Consider the following 24,863-nt stretch of genomic DNA (forward strand, 5'->3'; position numbering starts at 1 on the left):
TTGTAGCTGTCATGCAGCTTTTACAGGAGGCACTATAGACAGCTGCAATCCACAGGGCCCTGGACTGGAACCTGGAGTAGAGGGTGGGCCCGGGTTCTCCCCAAACCTCCCAACTCCTAATCAGACACAGGAAAAGTTGACCCAGACTGTGGGGAAGATCACTGAGGTGAGCAAATCTGCCAAATAAGCGCAGGACCTACCAAGGTAGAGGAGGAACTTTGTCACACTAGTAATAACATTAACTTAAATGAAGTTTGAATCTAGCTTATAGTAAACCATTGCTTTGTGCTTACTCCGAGAGGGCTGCTGCCATTTATCAGCTTCATCCTATTGTACAGCAGTTTGGAGGCAGAAATCAATTCTATCCTCTCACTTACAATATGAGACTCAAGTCACTGTGATGACCATGAAAGAATAATGAGATGACCCTGGGTAGGTCATCTGCAGCTGTGATCAAACCTCAGACCTCTGGATTTAAAAAAGAGACTCTATTGCTAGAGCTAAGAAAACCAGGACTTTCGGCTCAAAAGCATAAATTATTATGTAGATTACAAAACAATTTGCTGTTTAACATTGAGATCAAATATCTAATGCCAAGATAGACGCTGGACAGCTGAAAGTCTTACTATAGGTGGAGCTGGTATCATAACTATAGTTATGTTTACCTATCAATTCCCATGATAAGACCCCGTTATGGTTACTTATACATATTCCAGACTTTAACTATTCAGGCTGAAGTTTCCTATGCTGGGTGTCTGCCTTAGGCTGAATGTTTTTGGAAAGTTTCTGCTAAATGTTCAGCCATTTCAGAGAATGAGACTAGAGAAAGTGTTATGCCCAGGTGAAATTCTTACACAACCATTTCTTTGGACAGCGTCTAGAAACTCCACGCACTAGAACAAGAACTCAAAATGTGGTGATAGGGAGGGTGTCAGGGATATATCTTTTCATGTCCCATGTAAATCTGCCCAAATTTGGCCAAGTTAGAAGCCCTTGAAGGAACTCCATTCATACATAGGCAATAGAGGCTTGTTAGAGAGTTTGGCAACTAATTTTTTTTTAAAAAGAGATTCTATCTGCTTAAAAGTGTGGGTTGAGCAAACTTTCCCTGATATTGATCTTCGTACCTACCACAGGGTGCTGTGGTGCTAGTCACAGCAACTGAGAGCAGGCAGACTAGGGTGACCAGATGTTCCAATTTTATAGGGACAGTCCTGATATTTGGGGCTTTTTCTTATATAGGTGCCTATCACCCCACATCTCAGTCCTGATTTTTCACACTTGCTCTTTGGTCACCCTAAGGCAGACTCTCCTGTACTTTGTGCTGTTGGGTGAGGGTGGAGAGCAGGACATGGAAGAGCAGAGAGCAGACAATGAGTGTGAGGGTGGCTAGGAGAAGGGAAAAGGGAAAAACAGAAGCATAAATACTAACTCTTAAAAGCACACTCTCTATCAAAACCTGGAATTTCACCCAATGTCCGGAGTCTCTACATTCCTCTGCTGTGTCAGCAAATAACCATGAAACCCCCTGGCAGGGCCGCCCAGAGGATACAGGGGGCCTCGGGTCTTCGGTGGCGGGGGGCCCCTGCTTCGATGGTAATTTGGCGGCAGGGGGTCCTTCTGCCCTGGAGCGGAAGGACCTCCCCACCACTGAAGACCCAGAGCGGAAGAAGCTCTGGGGGCCTGGGCCCCGCAAGAGTTTTCTGGGACCCCTGGAGTGAGTGAAGGACCCTGCTCCAGGTGCCCCAAAAAACTCTCATGGGGGCCTCTGCGGGGCCTGGGGCAAATTGCCCCACTTGTCCCCCCCCAGGTGTCCCTGCTTCCTGGTGGTGTGTGTTAGGGCTGACCAGAAAACAAAAATCAGTTTTGTGAAAAACCTCTTGAGCTTTTGACACTTTTCTTTTCAATGAAAAATTAAACTAGACTGATTTGTCTAAATTGAAACTTTTCACATAAATAATCTCTTTCAACAGGAAGACTTCTCAGGTCCAAGTTGGAATGTCTGGTCTCACTGATACAGCCTCCAAGAATAGCCAAAGATCCAAACACAGTTAGTAACCCAGGTTTGGATTCCAGGCAATGGAATTCCTATTTTAGTGTCTTTAAATATTAGGAAACTAAATAAACCCTAAATTAAATGAAAACATTTAGGTTGCAAAGAGAGGCACTCAAGATAGGAAGTGCTAGAACTAAGGTTACCTTAATTTCGTCCTTTCTCTTTCTGTAGTAAAGAGTGAAGCAGAATGCAGGTTAATTTGAACACATGGAACTTTATTAAACCCTGTGGGCTATTCTAATCATGGTATTGAGTTAATTCCAGCCTAACTCCTTGCATTCCCTGGTCCACTGGTGTCCCCTCAATAACAGTCCCTTCAGGGAACATGGGCCTTCTGACTCCAGTTCTACTCATGATGCATCTTCCCTATTTTAGACAGCTTAATATCAACATTAAAACAAATAATTGATGCCCAGATCCCACCTCTACCCTTTGTGGAGGTAGCCTCCAGATGATTCTCTGTGTGTTCTGTGGTGATCCCTGTAGGCTTTCTCTGGGTGTTGTCTGCTGGTTTGTAAGTGTCTTCTGTTCCTTAGATCCTTAGTCACCCTGTAAAACCTGTGGGCCACTGTACCCCTCAGGATTCCCTTAGTTCACTTCACTCCTCCTGGTGTTTTTTCAATGGCTGAATCCTCACAGGAATTCCTGTCTGCATGGCCAGTAGATAAGGCTGCAATTTAGTCACGGAGGTCATGGATTCCATGACTTCCAAAGACCTCTGTGACTTCAGTTAACCCTGGCTGGGAGCTGCAAGGTCCCCTGGTGCTTCTCCAGGCAGGGGGAACCCTGCTGCTCTTTAGCAGGGGGACACCCACCGCTGCTGCTCTCTGGTGGGGGAGACCCCCAGAGTTTCTGGCTGCTGTGGGGGGGCAGAGGGGATCCCTGCACCTCTGTGGGGGTAGGAGGGACCCCCCAGAATGGAGCCAGCAGCAGAGGGGGAGCTCCCAGCCCACCCACAGCTGTCCAGGCTTCTCACTTTATCATGGATATTTTTAGTAAAAGTTAGGGACAGGTCATGGGCTTCCATGAATATTTCATGATTCCTTGTGATCTGTCTGTGACTTTACTAAAAATATCAGTGGCAAAAATCTTAGTCTTACTGGTAGGTCATTGGCTAACCTGTTGTACTTTAGTGCCTGATTCTTCTCATTGTTCTCTGTCTCCTCTCAGTGTTATCACCATTCTTCTGGTTGCCACAGGCCTCCTCATTCATAGCAGGGCTTTGTCCCCGCATTGGACTGTTCTGGTATTCCTGTGTGCCAAAGATGCTTGCAAGGGATCTGAATCAGAAGAAACAGCCTTGTATAACACTCTTAGCAGCTTTCACAGCTGATTCCACCTTTTCATTACTCTGTGAATATGCTGGGGAGGAGGTGTGGTTGTCAAACTCTCATTTTCATGCAAGTTCCTTGAATTCTTCCAAGGCAAATTGAGGTCTGTTGTGGGTGAGTATTGTGCCCAGAATGCCATCTCTCTCAGTGAGCCTTCAGTTTCCCAAACACAGACTTGCTTCCAGTATCAGGTAGGGCATCAGCCTCCCAAAATTTTGAATAGTCCACTGTAATCAAGGTAATAAATCCATTCTGACTTTTTCCCATGGTCAAGTGGGCAGCTCATGGTAAGTTTCTGGTGGCTATCACACAACTGGCAGGTTCACACCCTTCTATCATGAAGTGGAGCTGTGTATTCATTCCTAGCTTGTAAGCATGCTCTTGAGCCCACATTAGACCACTGTCAATGCCCACGGGCAAGGCACATATTTTTTTGCATTATCTCCTTATATAATGAGCCTGAGACAACAGACTCTTGGTGTATGGCTACATTTGGAATTTCAAAGCGCTGCCACGGCAGCGCTGTGGGAGTGCTGCCGCGGCAGCGCTTTGAAGTGTGAGTGTAATCAGAGTGGCAGCGCTGGGAGAGAGCTCTCCCAGCGCTGCATGTAAACCACATCCCTTACGGGTGTAGCATGCAGCGCTGGGAGCCGCGCTCCCAGTGCTGCTGCCCTGATTACACTGACGCTTTACAGCGCTGTATCTTGCAGCACTCAGGGGGTGTTTTTTCACACCCCAGTTGCAGCGCTGTAAAGTGTGAGTGTAGCCAAGCCCCAAGGGTCTTCAAAATATGGTTCCATTCTGCACGCTCAACTCATCTTTAGTTTGAAAATATGGTTCTGCACCTACTGGTACATGGTACATGGCTTTTGTCTGCTGGCCACACTGCTAGTATTGTCTTGACTAGTAGTGAGATGTCCCTTTCCATAACTTCTTTCACTTTCATTAGCTTCACTGCTGAAACTGGGAAATAATGAAGCACATCAATGGATTCCATGTCCTGATCTCCTTCCCACAACTCATGGATGCTGAATATATATGTCCTGCTCAGGGTGTCAACTACCACCAGCAATCATCCTGGACAATATCTGAGCTTCACCTGGTAGTGCTGGAGGTGTATCAACATGTGATGCAATCTCTAGAGCACTCAGAAGGGGCTTTGCCATGATTGTCTCCAGGGGTTTGTGGCCTGATTGCACTAGTACTGGATAACAGATGTTCTGATAGAATCAGTCCTCTCCCAATACCATAGTTCCATCATTCAATCTCTGCCAGGGCTCTGCCAGCATCAGTGGCCAACTGCTCCTGCAAAAGAGTTATACCGGTCCTTTCTCTAATGCATCACACTGGAGTGTCAGTGGCTCTCCTAGCAGGCAGTACTTCAGGATAGGGGCATCAGTTATCATTTGGGGCTGCTGGGGACCTTCCCAATCCCAGTCAACATCTGTGAACTGATGTATGGATAATGCTACTGCAGCCAGGTGTTGACAGAACTTGGACAGAAATTGTATCATTCCTGTGAAGTGCTATACCCCTTTTCACATACACTGGAGCTCCAGTGTATCTTACTACTTTCATCTTGTTGGGATCTACTTTCAGTTCATCTGCTGTGAACAGATGTTCAGTGTATGTCTCCGCATGGTGTTTGAGTTGTTTTTCTGGGTTGAGGTTTGTTTTTGTCCCTGCATTGCAGCACAAAAGCTTATAGTTTTGTGTCAGTCTTGTTCTGATTCTGTATCATTGCTCCCTTCACCTTCAGTGAGGGACATCATATGCAACTAATTTTCAGCACAGCCAGTACTTCAGTGCTTGGACGAGTCTTTTCTGAAATACGTCTGCTGCTGGGCAACCATCTGTAATGAGCAAATGTTGTTGCAAAGGTTGTCAGTATGCTGGATTCTTTATCCACCTGTATGTACCAAAACCGACTCCTCACATCACAGACCCAAAGACTCTGGCTTTGGAAAGTTCTGTCAAAATGCCATCAATTGTGCGCAGTGGATAACTGTATCTTTTCAAAATCCATTCAATGGCTGTATCTACACAGATGTGTAACTTACCTGATGGCTTCTTTACCACCATGCTACTTATCCAGGTTGTACTCTCCTCTACAGATACAATACCCCAGCTCTGCAGACTTTCACATACTGGATTATATAGTGTCACTTGAATTTTCTTCTGTAGTAAGCATACAGTTTCCACTCTGGGGTCTACATCAAGTCACAGCTTTCCTTCAAGGCAACCATCAGCTTTGAAAACATCCCCATATGCATTTAAAATTGTCTCCGTTGTCCACGGGACTCCCCTTTTTGTTACTTGCACTGCAGCCATAAAATTCAGACACTGCACCCTGATCAGATCCATGGCTTGTATGGCTATATTCCCCAAGGAGGGTCCATGGTGCTTATCATCCACCACCACAAACTTAAGTAGGTACGCTCTTATTTTTCAGGCTATTTACTATGAGGTCACATTTTCCTAGCAGCTACATTGTGCTTCCCTTGTACATTATTAGACTAAGACTGCCCTTTCTTGTGTGTGCATGAGTCCAGTTTACCCCAAAGATTCAAATTGCAGGAGGCCCCACTATCAAGCTGATATCACACAGGATGTGTTTTCCCTATTAACGTTGCATACACAGATGTTTGTTGCTTTCCTGTCCCAAAAGCCTGAACCTGATTCACAATGCTATCTTTGCTGTCAGATGTACGAGAGTGGTGTGGCACCAGTCTGACAAACTCTGCTCTTGCACACATTGCTAAAATGGTTCAGCTTACCACTTTCCTTGCAATGTGGTCCTGGAGTGGGGCACTTATTTGCCAGCTCATGCACAGTAAATGCACCTCACGCTGGGTATGGAACTCAGGCCACCTGCTTTCCTTTGCTGTTGTCTCACTGCACGTATATCTGGGCGGTGGGGAGAAACTGTGCCTCCTAGGGCTTTCATCTTCTTGCGGCTTCTGCTGCAGACATGTATAAGCATCCATCTAATATGAGAGTGCCTTTCTGGTGCAGTGCTTCCACAAGTGGTGATCCCAAGTGCTACAGACTATCCTGTCCGGAATTAGTCTGTCAAGTACCCAAATTTGTATGTAGCGGTCACTGTGCATAAGGCTCTTGCATAAGGGTCCATCCCTTCCCCTTTTGATTGGTAACGAGTGAAAAAACCTGTGTCCTTCCATAGCTTTGTTCTGCTTTGGAGAGCAATAGGTCCTCGGGGCTTCTAGGACTGAGGCCGTGGTGAGTTTGAGTGGTGCAGACGTCTCTGTCTTGTTCCTCAATAAGGCAAAATAACAATTTTACTTTCCTGCTGTTATCTTGCAGCATGACCAGGTCTTACAGCTCTAACTCCTCCTTCTACTGGGGTCCATTGCTGGGCTAGGTTTGTGTCTGCAAAATCCAAGGCTTGAGAGGGTGTCAGACCAAGTTCCATAGCTCATGCTGCCAGCTGCTGCACTTCAGGGAATGAACAATATGAGCGTGTTGCATTCACAGAGTAAAACTGAATACAGGTTAAGCTGAACAAGTGGAACTTTACTAAACCCTGTGCACTGCTCTGTCCATGCGGCTGTGTTGCTTCCAGCCTAACTTCCCACCTTTTCTACTCTTCAATATGTAATATTTTCTCCTCTTAATCAGTTCTGAGATTTTCCTTCATTTCTGGTTCCACTAGAAAAAAACCCACAAAACTCAGGCCTTCAATGACAAATTCATCCCTGAGCATGGTTCTTTTAGATAGAAAATTGCCAACTGATCCAACATAAAAGCTAAATTTGGAGAAGTCTCTAATGATACCAACTATCTTGTCTATCAGGTCATGTGTCAGGCTAAGGACACAGCCTGTGCAACTAAGAACATGCCCCACAGTCATCTTTTCCCTGAAACTCCAGTGTGAAAACAAAGCTATACAATGGCTTCTTTTTTATTGCTAATTGCTATCAATCTCTTGAATTGAGTTAAAGAAGCTGCGTGTGTGTGTGTGTGTGTGTGTGTGTATAAAAAGCTATGTATATTTTTGATAAGCGTGGAAGGTGCATCCCTCAGCCTCGTGGGAGGTATCCAATGTGATGTTTGAGGTCACAAAATTTGAACAACCTTGTTAGACTGTAGAAAATAGCATTGCAAAGAAGGCTTTCCACATTCTTAAGCACCAAGTGGAAGGCAGATGCTTGTTTTGGAAGGAACAAGAAAGGAGTTGAATGATTTATTTGCTCCCTACTTGCCTTGTTACTTCCTTATTGCACAAAAGAACTATTCCTCTGTATTTTCATTAGAGGAGAAAAACAGGTTTTTCCCACAGGCTGAGGGGTACTGAGGAACCTACATTTGAAATGTTTTAGCAAGTCTGATTTTCCTCATTCCTCACACTACTACTGTTACAGCCAAAACATCTGAGGAATGGAAAAAATCCTGTTTTAAGAGAAATTAGATATATGGAGAGAGATTACAGAATTAGACTAAAATCTCCATCATCCTGATTTCAAGATATGGCCATCAGAAGAAATTTGTGAACTCAGTTGTGCTCCAGACATCTAAAATGAAAATATCACCAGTAGCATATTTGGACAGGAAAACTACTTGCCTTAGACCAGTGGTTCTCAATCTATTCTCTAGCAAGACCCACTCTTCCAGCTCCCCTCCCCACATACTTTAATGTCTCTCATCTCACCATCCCTTTGTTTTTATTTTGGCAGGGATTGAGTGGAAAGTTGACTGGTCTATTGTGGAGAACTGTAAGGCTGCAAGTTACTTCAGGAGAGCCTGAGGGGGAATATATACACTCACCTTTTCTAATATGTCCAGGTGTTTGCTATTTCTCAGTTTGTTGGCTTCTTGTGGGTGACACAATGCAACTGTGTAAGAGGATCATCCTCATTCACTGGTAGAAAAACCAGCATGGAAGGTAAAGGTTTGGGGGTGGTGGTTGTTGTTGTTGTGGGTTTGAGAGAACTTTCTGTACTTACAAACAAACAATGTTTTGGCTTCAGAAGTCAACTCAAGCTTGAAATTTCACTATGAAAGTTTGTCATTTGCTACCAACTGTGATGTATATTTAGCCTGTGGCTCCATTAATATTGTTCATCTGCCTATCACACAAGGGGTTTTTTCCAATGACAATTTGAGTGGCACAAGGCAGCAAGATTTCAGAGAAACCAGCAAGGCAAAATTTGATAGTGTCACATTTCCACTTTCAGGTAGGTAACTAATTTATTTCCTCCAGCGTAGTGCAACAAATTTTGTAAGTTCATTGATATGGGTGAGGGGAAAATTAGTTTCCTTTGCAGCTGAATTTAAAATCCTAAATCAAAATTTTTCTATGCTTGAACTAAGTAAAGCTTTAACATGGTTTAGAAAGATGGTCGTGATCCCAGGTAGACTCTCCTGGGCAAAGCCATGTTAGTACCAGGTTAGTGAACTGTGCTTTAATTTTAGCTGTGACAGTAGCATTGATGTGCATTAACTTCATATACAGTAAGAGTGATCCATTGTTGATGATAGTTGTAGACAGCAACATAGGTGCTGGAACTGAGGGTACGTCGACACTACAGGATTATTCCAATTTTTACACAAACTGGTTTTGTAAAACAGATTGTATAAAGTCGAGTGCACGCAGTCACACAAAGCACAATAATTTGGTGGTGTGCGTCCATGTACCGAGGCTAGCGTCAATTTCTGGAGCATTGCACTGTAGGTAGCTATCCCGTAGCTGTCCCATAGTTCCTGCAGTCGCCTCCGCCCATTGGAATTCTGGGTTGAGATCCCAATGCATGATGGTGCAAAAACAGTGTCGCGGGTGATTCTGGGTAAATGTCATCACTCATTCCTTCCTCCGTGAAAGCAACGGCAGACAATCATTTTGTGCCCTCTTTTCCCTGGATTGCCCTGGCAGACGCCATAGCATGGCAACCATGGAGCCCGTTTTGCCTTTTGTCACTGTTACCGTATGTGTACTGGATGCCGCTGACAGAGGTGGTACTGCAGCGCTACACAGCAGCATTCCTGGGCTACCATGGCAGTGTCCCCCCCATTTGTGTGATGAAGTAATAAAGAGTGCAGGAATAAGAAACTGAATTTTCAGTGAGATAAAAGGAGGGGGAGGCAGCCTCCAGCTGCTATGATAGTCCAGGCAGTACAGAATCTTTCCTTTAGACATGAAAGGGGTGGGCTGATGGAACTCAGCCCCCAGTTGCTATGATGAGGATGGTTACCAGCTGTTCTGTACCATCTACCGGGAATGACTGGGAGTTGTTCCTACTTTTACCCAGGTGCCCGCAGCTGACCTCACCTGAGGCCAGCCAGGAGCACTCTCAGGATGATGAGGACAGCTATCAGTCCTTTTGTACGGTACCGTCCCCCACCGGGGAGGGAAGGGGAGAGGATGCTGCTATTCATTTCCCCAGCACCGTGTCTACCAGCAGCATGCAGTAGACATAGGGTGACATACAAAAAAAGTCAAGAAATGATTTTTTTCCCTTTTCTTTCACAGGGGTAAAGGGGGAGTAAATTGATGACATATACCCTGAAACACCCCAGACAATGTGTTTGACTCTACAGGCATTGGGAGCTCAGCCAAGAATGCAAATGCTTTTTGGAGACTGCGGGGACTGTGGGATAGCTGGAGTCCTCAGTACACCCTCCATCCCTCCCTCCCTCCATGAGCGTCCATTTGATTCTTTGGCCTTCAGTTATGCTTGTCGCACTGTGCTGTGGACTCTGTGTCATAGCCTGGAGATTTTTTCAAATGCTTTCTCATTTCATCTTCTGTAACAGAGCTGCGATAGAACAGATTTGTCTCTCCATACAGCGATCAGATCCAGTATCTCCCGTATGGTCCATGCTGGAGCTCTTTTTGGATTTGGGACTGCATGGCCACCCGTGCTGATCAGCGCTCCACGCTGGGCAAACAGGAAATGAAATTCAAAAGTTCGTGGGGCTTTTCCTGTCTACCTGGCCAGTGCATCCGAGTTCAGATCGCTTTCCAGAGTGGTCACAATGATGCACTGTGGGATACCGCCCGGAGGCCAATACCATCGATTTGTGGCCACACTAACCCTAATCCGACATGGTAATACCGATTTCAGTGCTACTCCCCTCATCGGGAGGAGTACAGAAATCGGTTTTAAGAGCCCTTTATATCGATATAAAGGGCCTCGTTGTGTGGACGGGTGCAGGGTTAAATAGATTTAACGCTGCTAAAATTGGTTTAAAAGCATAGTGTAGACCAGGCCTAAGAGTGCTGCAGCACCCCCTGGCTTGAAGTGGTTTCCATTATATACAGGATTTACGGTTTGTTTCAATGGCTCTCAGCACTCCCACTATAAAAACTGTTCCAGCATCACTGGAAGCAAGTCGTTCCTTCACTCTTAGCATCATCATTAGTTGCTAGTATAGACCAGCCCAAACTGATTCAAAAAGTTATAGGAAGTGTCACTGAGGCCAAGAGAGCAGCAGTTAGCACCCACTGTCAGTACTGAGTTATCTACCTACTGTCTAGAGACCCTAATGATCTTTCAACACTGAAGAGATGCTATTAGAACCACAAATTCAGGCACCTGCAAAGGTGGCTAGACCCTTCACATCCAGGAGTGCTCATAACTAAACAGTTCTGCCATTAGCACTGAGTGCACCTTCATCAAGGCTTAACAATACATCAATTCACTACACATCAGTATGCTGCCAGGTTCAAGAAAAACTGGCATTGCAGGTGCACTGTTGTAACTGAGCCTCCCAGTTCCTTCCCCTGATGCTTAGAGCATTGTATCATCTTCTCCATACAGCAGCTTCTTTCCCCCTTTTAAACAGGCTAATCCTAACCAAGGAACTCTGTCATCACTGAACAGGGCTTATTGGAAACAGACCACGGAATGCCATGCAAATGTTTTTAATGCATATTTTAATACAGTATAATTGGACTGGTGAAAGCCATGGTATTATCTTCTCCTGTAAAATGAAAAATGACATTGATTAGACTCCTCTTATATACTACATAAAAGAGGGCAGGAAACGAGAGAATGTAGTTTGATATTGCAACATTAAAAACTTAATATGAATCAGAACTGGTAGACATCAGGTAACTGACTGCAGCAATTTACACATCCCAGACACCTTTCAGAAAAACAGAAGGAACATAGCAACCTCCAGTAAGACAAACAACAAAACTGTCACTAAACAATGACCTACACATAGTTGCGCCAGATAAACTAAACCATTTTTAAACCAGCGCAAATCCCTATATGTAAATTTTATTTAGGTTTAAACCTGGATTTAAATTTAGCTAGTGTAGGTAGATTTAAATATGCAAGCTACACAGAATCATTTTAAACAGGTGTTTCCTACAAAGGGTTTTGCATCAGATTAAGCTAAATTGTTCTTTGCAGATTTTAATTAAGCCTGGTGCAACTTGTACATGTTTAAACAACACTATCCACCCAACCTTAAGAAATCCTAGATCTCAGTCTTACCAGCAGGTGAGACTCTAGCACTCCGCAATCCTTCCCAAGATGAGTAGTAAGTGTCTTGTAGGGACCATTACCACATCTAGCAAGGAGAAAAGAGTAACTTGTTGGGGTCAGATGACTTTCCCAAGGAGGTCCTTATTCCTCTATACCCATTCTGTATAATCCATTTCTGTGAATCTCTGGAATATGGGGGGAGAATGACATATGAGAAACCATTAATTCAGTTACAAGGCAGAAAACAAACATAAAAGATTAAGACATTCAGTAAAATTACAGAGCCAAGCAACTTACCTCCTCCACTAGCAATGCCTGCTGTAATCGTTGCCAGGATTCCAGGACTACAGATATGGTGTTAGGATGAGAAGACAATGGTGTTCAAAGACAGGCAAGAAGATGAACAATGGCCCTGGCAGTGCTGACTGTGATGAGTCCACCCTTCAGTAAAGTTTTAGATTACCATATACTTGCCATTGTTACCAGTGCTTGGTAGTCTGACTTTGTGGCTGGTCCACAGAGGATAGCTACCTATGGCTGGTCCCAACTAACAAATTTAATCTTAACTCAAGTCATAGAGGTCTGTGCTTTGGAACTAAAGGTCCTGTATTCAGTGCCCACTGACAACCCCTCCAGGGAATTGTTACACACATACTCCCCTTGAAGAATCTTAGATGCAATTCAAGACTTCAATCCTCATGTTCAAAGTCCTCCATAGGACTGGCCCAAGTTACCTAAGGGACCCTCTCACCTTATTCTGCATGATTAAAACTTCCCATAACAGCGGCTTTCCACAGAAACAATGGAACCACCAAACTTGATGAGAACAAAAATTAGGTACATACCAAAGGGACAAGTTTCCTAAGGAGACACAGTGGGTTGACAATAGCCAGAAAGGAAAGGATGAATAGATAGCTTAGGCCCCCAATTTTCAGCAGTACTAATCTGTAGGTGCTCAGCAGCCCCTCAAGGGGCGGGGGGTGGGAATCAGACACCAGGTCTCTCAAGAAGCACACTCAAATCTGAGGCTGTTTTTTAAAAATGTGGACTAAATTACAGCAATTGTATCTCTTTGCCCTATCCAGCTAGGGGAGTTTTTCTTTGTTCCTGTTTTGCTGATGGCGAGAAAAAGTGCCACATTTGAGGCCTGAAAGCCCATCATGAAATAAGACCTTATATAGCAAAGTATCTGTTTGAATTTCAAAAGGGTAAGGAAATATATTGGGGGAGGACAGAGGCTAAAAATCTATTGTGTGTTTAAAAAAAAAAAAGGCATTTCAGATTCCAAAACATAATCCAGCTACCTTTACATTAAGCAATATCTTAGTCTGCAAGTAGTCAATGCATCTAGGATTAACAGATGTGCAATTTCTCCTAGCCCATTCCAGCTATGGACAGATTTCATCTATACTAACGTCTACTTACGAGACCCCTACTAAGAGATATAGCTTTATCAGAGGTCAGCACTATATTCACTTGCCAAAAAAAAAAAAAAAAAGGACAGACAGGCTGCTACCAATATGGAAATGTTATACCAGTCAGGAGTCCCTTAGACAATTAATGTATCTACAGAGTAAATATAGATATCCTTCCAGAGTTCAATGAGATGCCCTTGAGCATCTGTTGAAATGTTAAGACATCATTCATTCAAACCATTTATTGGGGACATTTATAACAATAATTTAGAGATATGTGAGAAATATAACTTACAAGAAATGTAGGAAGAATTTTATCTGAGCTTATCTACAGAAGAAAGAATCATCCAGAAATTGGGACACCGTTGGTAAGCAAAGGGAACCTTATTTTAAAATGCAGTTGGTTTGTCTAGAGCCTCCGTTTGATTTGGAATCTGAACACTTACTTGCAAAAATAACATGGGGCAAGTTTTTCAGAGGATTGTGTAATGTTTTTGTGTTCAACTGCCAGAGACTTCAGAAAATCTCATGACTAAACTCCCTACAAGCAAAAAAATTCAGAAATGAATCCTCAGTTAGTCTGTTACACTAAAACCACAAAGAAGTTCAGGAAATCAGGAACTATTAAAGGTTGGTTGGCCCCAATGTAATCAAGACTAGGGGCAAGTCTACACTACAGTGCTACATCAGCGCAGCTGCACCACAATAGCGCTTCTGGGGAAGATGCACTATGCCAATGAGAGCACATTCTCCTGTCGGCATAATTACTCCACCTTGACAAGAAGCAGAAGCTATGTCATTTGTAGAGTGTCAGTGCCAGTGTGAACAGTGCAAAACTTGTGTAGCTTGGGGGAGGGGCTTTTTCATATCCCTGAGCAACATAAGTTAGAGTGACTTAAGCAGTAGTGTAGACGTGATCATAGGAAATGTTTAAGCACCTCTATTACTAAAGCTCCTCATCTCTTCCAATCCCTTCCAAAGACCACATCCATCTTTAGGTATTTATCTTCATAACACTTCTGCAAGGCTGGGAAGTACTATTAGCCCCATAGTACAGATGGTGAGGTGATGTACCCAAAAGAAAAAAAAATGAGACTTGGCCAAAGTCTCACACAGACTGTAGCAAAGCAGGGAATTGAACCCTGGTCTTCTACATTTCAGGATAGTATCCTAACCACCATGTTATCCTTCCTCTATCATTGTTTGTTTCAGAATCTGAAACAATGTCAGAGGGGTGAACTGATCCATTCATGTTGGTGTGTATTAACTCAGAAAACCAATTATTTTAAATGTCAAGATAGTTATAAAACTTTTTTTGACATTTAAAGTAACTTTCTCTGTATTAACTATTTCTGGAAGGGAGGATCCTATTATAAAGCTCTGCATAATTTACTGTAACTGCAGACTATTTGGCATTACAAGGGAGCAGACTTGGAAGAGTACCATGAGTGAGTCTTCCTGACCCTCCAGTCGAGAAAGAGCCTAGCAGAGACCAATGGGGTAGCTGAGGTCTTCAAAAGGGGAGCTGAGTGCAAGAAGCCTCTAGGAAGAAAAGCCATGCAGGGAGAAACAGCAGACCCCACATATTTAGACCCCAGTGAAAGGAAGCTAAGCCCAAAGAACTAAGAACATGAGTGAGCATACTTGGAACACTTGCACAATTTCAGGTGGGTGAATTTATTTTGTGAGCTGAGCTTGAAGGATTACAACTCCAAGTACACACCCTGCCCTTCCTGAATGACCTGTAACAAATCCATTTTGATGCAATGGGAGATAAGCAAGTTATGAAAACTGTATATGCACCCTGCACCATGCTCTTCCTGAACTTTGTGTGTGAGATAATACAAATGCATAAGACTAAATACGTACATTGTAAATTTCAATACTTCTGTGCTTTTCTTGCTTGGCCAAGATAAGGAAGAGCAAGGAAAGCACAACCTGTATGCAGCCACACTCATAATGGACAGAGCTGACTAACGTAGACTAATTACACTTTGGGGTTAGCGGCATTGTAGCTACTCCAATGGAGACCTCTAGTGAGTTGTATCAGTCTTGCTCAGTGACCTTAGGAAGTTTTTGCTGGCTGCAACCTAGAAGGGGTCTAGAAGCAACAGGAGTATCAATGTCTCTCAATTATAATAATAGTTGGAGGGAGACAACAGCCTTCTTAAAAATTAAGGTAACTTAGACAACATCTCTCCTCAGAATGCTTCTTTTAAATTTAGAATTGGAATAAGAACTTACAAATAACTTCTTGAATTAGTCTCCCTAGTTAGTGCTGTGCACCTCATTGACTCAGGCTTTATTTTTAATTATGAAGTCATCACTCTGATTTTTACTTTAAAAATTCTCCTCTAAAATTTGTCATCTATCCCCGCTCCAGCTCTTTAGTTCCCTTTTCTGGCTATCACTATTAGGGATTGTGTATACACACATTTGCGCTAGTTTAATTCAACCAATTTAGTTGAAGAAAACTCCCGTGCTGAGAGACTTTTAACCAATTGTAAAATCAATATCCATTTAGGTTGAATGAATTTACAGGAGCAAGCAAAACAAATATAAGCCAGGTTTAGACTGATGTGTCTACACAAAGTTGCACTGATTTAGCGAAATGTTTAAAAATCACACCTTTAGTTAAACTGGTACAACTTTGTGTTTAGACGAAAACTTTATTTACGTTCTATTCTGTTCTCCCCATCCCCCACCTGCTTAACATTTATCGTATATCTATATATCAATGACTGGCTTTTTGACCTGATAGACATCCTCTTACTTATGGGGTCAGATCCTCTGCCATGTAAATTTGCATCACTGTATTGACTTCATTGAAGTCAATACAGTTCACACCAGCTGAGGATCTGGCCATGGTATCTTTCTAACTTCTACACAGAAACCAGCTATATTTGTTTCCTTTCCCAACACCACTTTTTCTCTATAACATCCCCAGTACTTTTCCTTGTTATCCACCTTTCCTTCTTCTGACATAAACTGACAACCTTGGCCATGCTCCACAAATGATATTTTCTTCATATCTTTAAAAAAATTGATAAAACGAAAACCAGACTAGTTTTATAAACAGCAGTATCCTTAGGTGATTTGAAGCTTCAGATTCATCAATAACCCCGTGATCTAAGCATAGGCACTATTACCACCTTAATTTCAGGAAGTGGCACTTCAGGGGAACTTTTTACATTTTAGTACATCCTTCAACTTTTCCACATTTGAGGCTTCTTCGGGGGGAATCCCACCAGCAGCAAGTGCCACAACCTTTCTATTTGTTCAGACATAGCCAGCCAGCATTCCATCTGTTTTGCAGTTTGTACACAGACAGCACTGGTCTCATTTTCTGCTTTGAGCTGTACAGAAGTCACTGCTGTCTTTGATCAGTTTGTATTACTAGAACATTAGCCCTGTCCATGGCAACAAATAACAGCATAAACACAAGAAAGCAAATCATGAATGCAAATCTAAACTCTAGGTTGGAATCAACTAAGAATCTGATCATACAATTTCAGATGTCAAATTCATTTACTCATGCTTGTTTTTGAAAGTCACTAGCATAAACAGACCTAGCAAATTATAAGAATAAAGTTTATTTTGATTTAGAAAGTAGTTTGCAACAATTATACAAGGTTTAATATGTACTTTTGTCTGGGTAGCTAGTGACTGCAAGAGTCAAATGACAGTTTTACCTCATATGTACAAAACTAAGTCACTGAGAGAAATATTAAAAAGCAAATTTCAGTTGTTGTACAAAGAGCCTGATCCTGCAAGCTTAGGCCTGTCATAACTCCCATTGACTTTGGCTAAGTGAAAGCTGAAGGTTCTTCCTAACAGTGTCTGTATTGGTAAATTAAAAATCTTCCCATGTGCCCCTCCTTGATTTACTCAAGCTTGAATAATTGTGATTTTTTTCCTCACATTGTTTTCCATCCACTTGCAAATTCACCACCTGTTTCTCCAGGTAAGTTTATAGGAAGGGTACAAAAAGGTCTCTTTTTTTAGTCTAACAATTGCAATCTTAGGCCCTGATTCAATAACTGGATCCATACGGAGAGCCTTTATGCCCACACAGAGCCCCACTGAGTTCAAGGGGGCTGCCAAAATGAATGCGACTGCAAGATTTAAAGAGGTTACACCCTTTGGTATCAGTGTGTGTAAAGTAGAACTGATCAGACAATGGAAACACCACCAGAACCTCTTTCACTTTCATTTGAAATTTCATTTTCTAACTATCTGACTCACTCTTGCTTTTAGTGACCCCTACAGTCCCTCAGGGCCCCTTTCCAAAGTTCCCAGGCCCTCAGTAAAGCTTCACCCTTTTAAATCACAATGAATTTCTGCATCCACCTACACAAGAATAAAGTACCTTCTAACAGCACAAGGTTATTAAGGAATTCCCCTAAGGGTACAGGGTCCCCCTCCCCCTCTCACGCTCTTTGGACTCCGGAGTAAGGAAGGGAAAGCAGAGAATGAGATCAGTGAAACACTCCCCTCCCCCCAGATTGCAAGAGAAGTGAGATGGGGGAATACAGAAACCCATAAATATCCCAAAGCCACTAATGCACCGGGAAACGGGGGAGGTGGTAATGGGAACCGTCCCCGGTCCCCTTTACCCCACTAGGGGAAGTGCGGGTAGAGGGGGGATGAGAAGACGCTGCTGAGCCTGCCGGGCTGGGGCGGGGGCGGGGGCTTCCCAGGTGCCTAGCTTGGGAGTTACCTGCGGCTGGGGCTGGGGCTTCCTAGTGCCTGGCTGGGGAGTTAGTTACCTGCGGCTGGGGCGGGGGCTTCCCTGGTGCCTGGCTGGGGAGTTACCTGCGGCTGGGGGCTGCTCTTCACACCGTTGGCCTCTGGCAGCCGCTGCCGGGCGGGGCTTCCCCGGGGGCAGGTGTCCCGGGCCAGGACATGGTCCCCATCGCCAGCTCCTTCCTCCGCGGCGGGGAAGAGCCCGCAGCAGCGCTGGAAGCGGGCGACGAGCTGGGAGCTGCGCAGCACCTGGGCCATGCTCCAGGGAAGCGAGCGCCTGAGCTGTCTGCGCGCCCCGGCCGGCGGCCGCGGGTCACGGAACAGGTGCAGCCGCCTGCCCCGGCCCGAGCTCCGCCCCGCGCAGGTGGGCCTCCCACGCCCGGCTACAGGGCCGATCGCGGCGTGCCAGCCCCGTCGGGCTCTGCACAGGCGTCAGCGCCCGCGCCGCTGGTTCAGACAGCGGGCAGGGCGCCCCTGCGAGCCCCCGGCCCCTGCACTGCGGTGTGTGCGCCCCTCTGAGCCCCCGTGCCCACCCCCATGGGGTGTGTGTGCCCTTCTGAGCCCCTGTCCCCAGTACCAGGATGAGTGCGCCCCTATGAGCCCCTATCCCAGGTACCAGGGTGCGTGCGCCCCTGCGAGCGCCCGTTCCAGACTCCAAGGTATGTGCGCCCCTGCGAGCATCTGTCCCTGGCACTGGGGTGTGTGCGCCCCCCCGAGCCCCTATCCCTATGGGGTGTGCGTGCCCTTCTGAGTCCCTGTCCCCAGTACCAGGGTGGGTGCGCCCCTGCGAGCCCCTATCCCCGATACCAGGGTGTGTGCGCCCCTGTGAGCCCCTGGCTCCGGCACTGGGGTGTGTGTGCCTCTCTGAGCCCCCGTGCCCACCCCCATGGGGTGTGTGTGCCCTTCTGAGCCCCTGTCCCCAGTACCAGGGTGGGTGCGCCCCTGCGAGCCCCTATCCCCGATACCAGGGTGTGTGCGCCCCTGTGAGCCCATCTCACTCCTGCCCCTGTCCCAGATTCGGGTGTGTGCGCGCCCCTCCGAGCCCCCGTCCCAGACCCCGGGGTGTGTGCGCCCCTCCGAGCCCCTATTCCCAGCACTGGGGTTTGTGCGCCCCTGCGAGCCCCCATCCCCGGCCCTGGGGTGGGTGCACCCCTGCGAGCGCCTGTCCCTGACCCTGGGGTGTGTGCACTGCTCTGAGCCTCACCCCAGTGCACAGGTATACGTGTGCTCTCCCATCTTTCCACCTTCCTCCCCACACACCTGCGTGTGCTCTTCTGAACACCAGTGGCTGGCCCTGTCAGCCCCAGCCATTCTACACCCTCTGAACCCCAGTGCCTCTCCCCGCCCACAGGTACATGCACCCCCTCTCACTTCTGTCAGTGCTGATCTTCACTCCTCACTCTCCTATCCACACAGATGAGACAACCTCCCACTCCCACACACACACACCCCAACGGCCACTTTCAGGTCAGGGCAAGACAAACTTCATACAGTTTCCCCTTTAGACCATCAGTCTCTCAGTTTTTCCTGGGTTTTGTTAGAACTGGTCTCCAGCTAGCAGCTAGTCTCCTGTATGTGCTGTGAGATCCTCCAGAGGGCAAAGGAAAAGTGGAGATGCAGCTTAAGTACCAGTGTTGCAGAGATGTAAGTAAAGTCTTGGAATCTCTCCACCTTCCTAAGATATATCATGTTGATTTTGAAGAGGAAGGGAGATAGGCTGCATGTGAAGACAAAGAGAAGTAGTTGCCCATAGCTACACTCTGAATCCTGGTAGAGAGGACTTAGGAAGTGGTTATAGGCAATTGTGCCAAAATTGAAGTCTTGTGTCCTGGCTGATTCAGCGTTAAGCATAGATGATTAGGTAGCATCAATAGTGGGGGGAAGCCACAGTTACAAGCTGTAACTTGCTAGATGTAACTCTTCCTGGATGAGGTCTTGGCCATAGCTATCCATGCTTTTGTCATGTCCAGATTAGATTATTGACACTCGCTCTATCTGGCACTGAACAAGGATGCAATGCAGAGGCTCCAGCTTGTATGGGAGGTAGTGACTGCATTATTAATGGTACAAGCTGCTGTGAGTGCATCACCCCTGTGCTCTTATCCCTTTTGAGCTCCCAGACTGTTTCCATTGCTCAGCAAAAGCTTTGCTCCTGATCCTCAAAGCTAACAACAGGTTGAAGACTGAGATACACCAGTGTCCAGGCTTCTAATCATAACTGCAAAGACTGCTGTGCTCCTCTGGGACTGTGCAATTTACAGAGCTCCAGCATGGTAGCTGGAGATAAAGTATTTTTGTTCAGCGGGGTTTGGCTGTAGAACAAACTTCTAGAGGGGATCAGACTAATCTAGATCCTGACCACTTCCAGAGCACTCTCAAAATCTTTGTATTTGACAAAGCATTTCTACCACAACGATTGAATATACAGTACCCAAGCAGGGAGAGAAGAAGAGAATGAACCCCCTTGCATTTCACTGAGGAATTTACCTGAAATACACTTAATGATGGATATTATAGAAAAAACATAGAGAGCTGTATGTGTGAGAGAGTCCCAGGCCACAGTCTGGCCCAGTATGTCTGCCTCACAAAGATATATCCATACTCCACTCCTCAGCAGTCCTAGAACCTCTCCATCCCGACCACGAGATGTGTACACTCTGCAACAATTCTGACAACACTCTGGCCTCACTCTGACCTAGAGCAATCCCATCCCCATACAGGTATGTTTACCACATCTCCCTCTGATACCCCAGGATCTCCCTCTCCCTGTCCAGGCAGGTGCACGTTGCACCCTACTCTGGGCCCAGCATTAACCCTCCTCTGCACATGTATATGCAACACATTCCAGCCTCAGCATCTCCTCCCTCAAACAGGTGTATGCTGATCAGCATCCCTGTGCTGCACCAGTGTAACATCACCTACATTACACCTAGGTCTGTCTGTTCCCCACAGTAGCCCAGGGAAATATTAAGTAGAGGGGTGTAGCCTAAAGCTAACCAGCAATTAGGCACTAAATCCCTTTGTGAATATTTGTGACCTTCTGGGTTCCCGAAACTGAGACACCCAGGGTCTGATCATTAGAGGTGCTGAGCTACCACAAATCCATCTGAAGTCACTTTTCAGGTAGAACTGCATTTTGAATAGTTCATGTGTACTCATCTGCTCTCATGATTAAAGAGTTCAGCTTGCTTGTCAGCATGATTTCCCATTGGCTTTAGAGTGCAGGACATCCATTCAGGCATTATTATGTGTAAAGGCAGGTGTTATGCAAATGATTTTTATGAAATGATCTTTGAGGCTGCATAATACTTTGGGTGCTTTCATAAATATCTAGGAAAACTGTTTCCCACTGCCTTTTCTCTCTTTAGGACTCAGGAAACCTCTGTGGGGTGGAATACATCTGTATTTCTCAATTCCAGATATAGGGCTAAATTAATCCCCGAGTGACTTCAATAAAGTTGCACCAGAGATGAATTTGCCTCATATGTTTATGACTGTTTCTTCATATTACAGGAAATATCCTCCAGCACATTCCATTCCCATTTTATCCATCAATATGAAAAACGTTGTGAAAAGTTGTAAACATATTAGTTTCAAAGGGTGAAATCTCAGCCCCACTAAAGTCAATGCAAATTTTGCCATTGACATCAATGAGGCCAGGATACCACCCAAAGCTTGCAACAAGAACAACAACAAGGAAACTATCTAATGACAGATAGATATAGAATAGTTTTCAATATTGACAGCATGTGACTGGCAGGACAGTTCTGAACAGCTTGTTTTTTTTAAAGCTGTCTTGCAGGCACAAAGCCTATATCTATTTGATCGGCCTATCCAAGTATTTAAATTGTCCTTATCGTAATATGTAAATGCCTACCACTTATTTTCAAATAGAAATAATAATCCTGACATCTTTACCCAATTTTTGTTCAGTCTTTGTTCAGACAAAATGCCCCCTGAAATCAATGAGAGGCTTTCCTGAAGACAGCCCGCAGGATTTGACCCATGAATTTAAAGGTGAGTGAATGAGCTTGTATAAGAATTGCCCCAAAACCTGTATCTTAACTTTGAACCTAAACTTTGTTTGGGGCTAAAAAGTATTGCACTAATTTATTTATTTTTTAATTATTATTTTGCACTTCTGGTTTTAGCTAAAATATTGCAAGGAAGGCTATTGTTATAGTAGTTCCAGCTAGAAGGAACCCAAGAATTGCTGGATGTTTGTGCTTGTAGGAATTCCAGCTTTATTTTGCAACTGTATTTGTGTAGAAGCTTTTCATTTCAGTTCCTCTCTGGATGGTTGTGGTTGGCTAAGTAGCAGTAGGACTAATTAGGCAGCCTGAAAAGTGGCTCAGTAACTCCAGGGCAAACAGGATATCTTCAAGAAATATAACTGGAGAACTATTAATAAAGAAAAAGGGGAAAATACATGTATGGGGCAACTACAGAAAGCACCAGCCACTGAAGACCCTAGTAGGCACTGGGGAAAACAAACTGAAGATCCCCTGAAGAAAATGCCTTGGGGAAGGGGGGAGCTGTATTTATTTCCTTCCTACCTTTTCAGCATAAACTTTACTCAGTCTTTGTTTGCCCGCAACTCACTACAGTTCCCCAAGAAATTTGTGTCAAAGCTCTGTTTTGCTTTAGGAAATTTCAAGGTCAAGTTTACTACTGGTGTAAGTAAATTAACATCTACCCACCTCAGTTTCACCTATTTATGCAAGCAGTGAATTTGGTCTATTTGATCTTGATCTGTTTCAAAACAAGACATTACCCATCTTCCCCTTGGGTGTCAGCTACAATTTAAAATAGAGGTGTAGTTAACTGCAGCCATAATTTGGCACCCAAATGCAAGTGTAAAATTGTGCTTACAGTGCTGGAGGCCATTGCTGAAAATGGAGGTGGAAGGTGAAGGGCATAAGGGGAGACTAGCAACTAAACTCAGACCTAAAATTTAGGTGGTAATGCTTGTTTTCAAAAACTCTGTTAAAAATATTTCCATTATTTTAGAATCATAGTGGATGCAATGTTTTGTTGCTAGTCAATATTCTACTGTATTGTTTGTGCCCAACACAAACATTGCAGGGAAATGTATGCATGCATGCGAAATCATATGGTCCACAGCAGGAGCACCTCTGGCACTGGACTACAAAGAGGAGAGGAGCTGATGCTGCCAGGAGATGCCCTCCCCTTTGAGTGGATGCAGAGAGGCACCATTGCTTTGCTCCCTCTCCAGGAAGTGGCTGGGTGGGTAGGAGGTGAACAGGAGCTTCCCTGGGAGTAGCCTCCCTTCCCAAGGGGTAGTGAAGAGGCATCATTACAGAAGTCATAGTGATAGTGGGCATAATATAAGACCCCCATATAGATAGATCCAAGCCAGGCCTTCCCCTGGGTGAGGTGGGGGGGCATGAAGAGAAGTGCATGATCCTTCAAGTCAGTGCAGTATTGGAGTAATGGGGGAAATAACATGTGGGGTTGGGTATTAGGACTTGCAAGTGGCTTGTGTTTATGGAGTAAAGAGTCCTGTGGCACCTTATAGACTAACAGACGTTTTGGAGCATGAGCTTTCGTGGGTGAATACCCACTTCATCAGATAGCTCATGCTCCAAAACGTCTGTTAGTCTATAAGGTGCCACAGGACTCTTTACTGCTTTTACAGATCCAGACTAACACGGCTACCCCTCTGATACTTGTGTTTATGGGTATCTCTGTATGTGTTTTATGTTGTGTGCAGGCAAAGAAGGAGGGGAAAGGCTGCCTGTATGAGTGCTGTGCATGTTGTGATATGGAGAGCTTGACTGCCTATGTGAGTGTTATGTTGTGTTGTACTCTCTGTATACAAGGGGTGGCATTTGTGTGTGGTGTGGAGAGGCTTACCAGAGTGTAGGATGTGGATGCAGAGTGTGTGTGGTGTTTGGAGCAGAGCACTGTTGAGGGAAGGGTCAGAAACAGAGTGTGGCATGGGTTGTAAACTTATACAGAAACAGGAAGTACAATTTAGAAAAAAAAATTGAGTGGTACAGTTCATTTAACAATAAGCATTTTCTCCCATTCCTAACCGTAATGCACAGCCCTGAATATCTAATCTCCTAGAGCTCTAATAGATGGAGGAGAAGGTATATGGCTTCCAGAGCAGGGCATGAATATCGACACTGGAAATTTTCAGCATTTTTTCTACCATTGGTGTAACACCACTGCAGTTCTACTTGTGGTAATGACAGTGGAAGTGATAGTAAATACACTTAAATACACTGGACTCATGCAGTTTTGCTACTATGTTTTCTTTTGATAGACCAATGGTGGCAACAATGCTAACTAAAACATGGCCCATGATGTCACTGTGCTGTTGCGTGAGACAGAAATCACTACAGTGATTTGCACAGAACTCAACATATACATAATTAATATTATGGACATGGAGAAAGACAAATCCAGAATTTCAGTCTAAGTAGTAGGATAGGTAGGGAAAACTGGTTTTTAAAAATATGTCAGATTTTCAGAACTTTAGAACACCCCCCCTACCTCCACTGAAATCAAAGGGAGCTGCAGATATTCAACACCTCCGAAAAACAAGTCTTATGTGTAGGACTATCGGCCGCCATCTTCAGTTTAACCACTGTGTTGATTAGACCTGTTCTAAATGGAGTTAGAAATGTGGTCAGATTTACAAAGCTATTTAGGTACTTAAAGATGTCCAGTGGGAATTACAAAAGTGTCTAAGCAGGTATGCTGTCATATACTACGTGCTAGATCATACGCTAAGTAAATGTATTTTAGAGAAAAGCGTTGATGATAAAAACCTCACCCGTGCTGATTTTTCTGATGACATTGCTCTGGTTTGTCAAATCAACAGCTGAGCTAG

General features: G+C 44.6%; 1 protein-coding gene across 1 annotated transcript in view; it reads right to left on the reverse strand.

Annotated features, from left to right (window-relative positions):
- SGPP2 (sphingosine-1-phosphate phosphatase 2) overlaps positions 1 to 18,271 on the reverse strand; it is a 77,433-nt gene extending 59,162 nt beyond the window's left edge. The window contains exon 1 of the mRNA XM_030576547.1: positions 18,071 to 18,271. Within this exon, the coding sequence (XP_030432407.1) occupies positions 18,071 to 18,259 (189 nt within the window). The 5' untranslated portion in view covers positions 18,260 to 18,271. The remainder of the gene's footprint in view (positions 1 to 18,070) is intronic.
- Positions 18,272 to 24,863: the final 6,592 nt, after the last annotated feature.

The sequence above is a fragment of the Gopherus evgoodei genome, chromosome 9, assembly GCF_007399415.2.
Source record: "Gopherus evgoodei ecotype Sinaloan lineage chromosome 9, rGopEvg1_v1.p, whole genome shotgun sequence".
Taxonomy (NCBI): domain Eukaryota; kingdom Metazoa; phylum Chordata; order Testudines; family Testudinidae; genus Gopherus; species Gopherus evgoodei.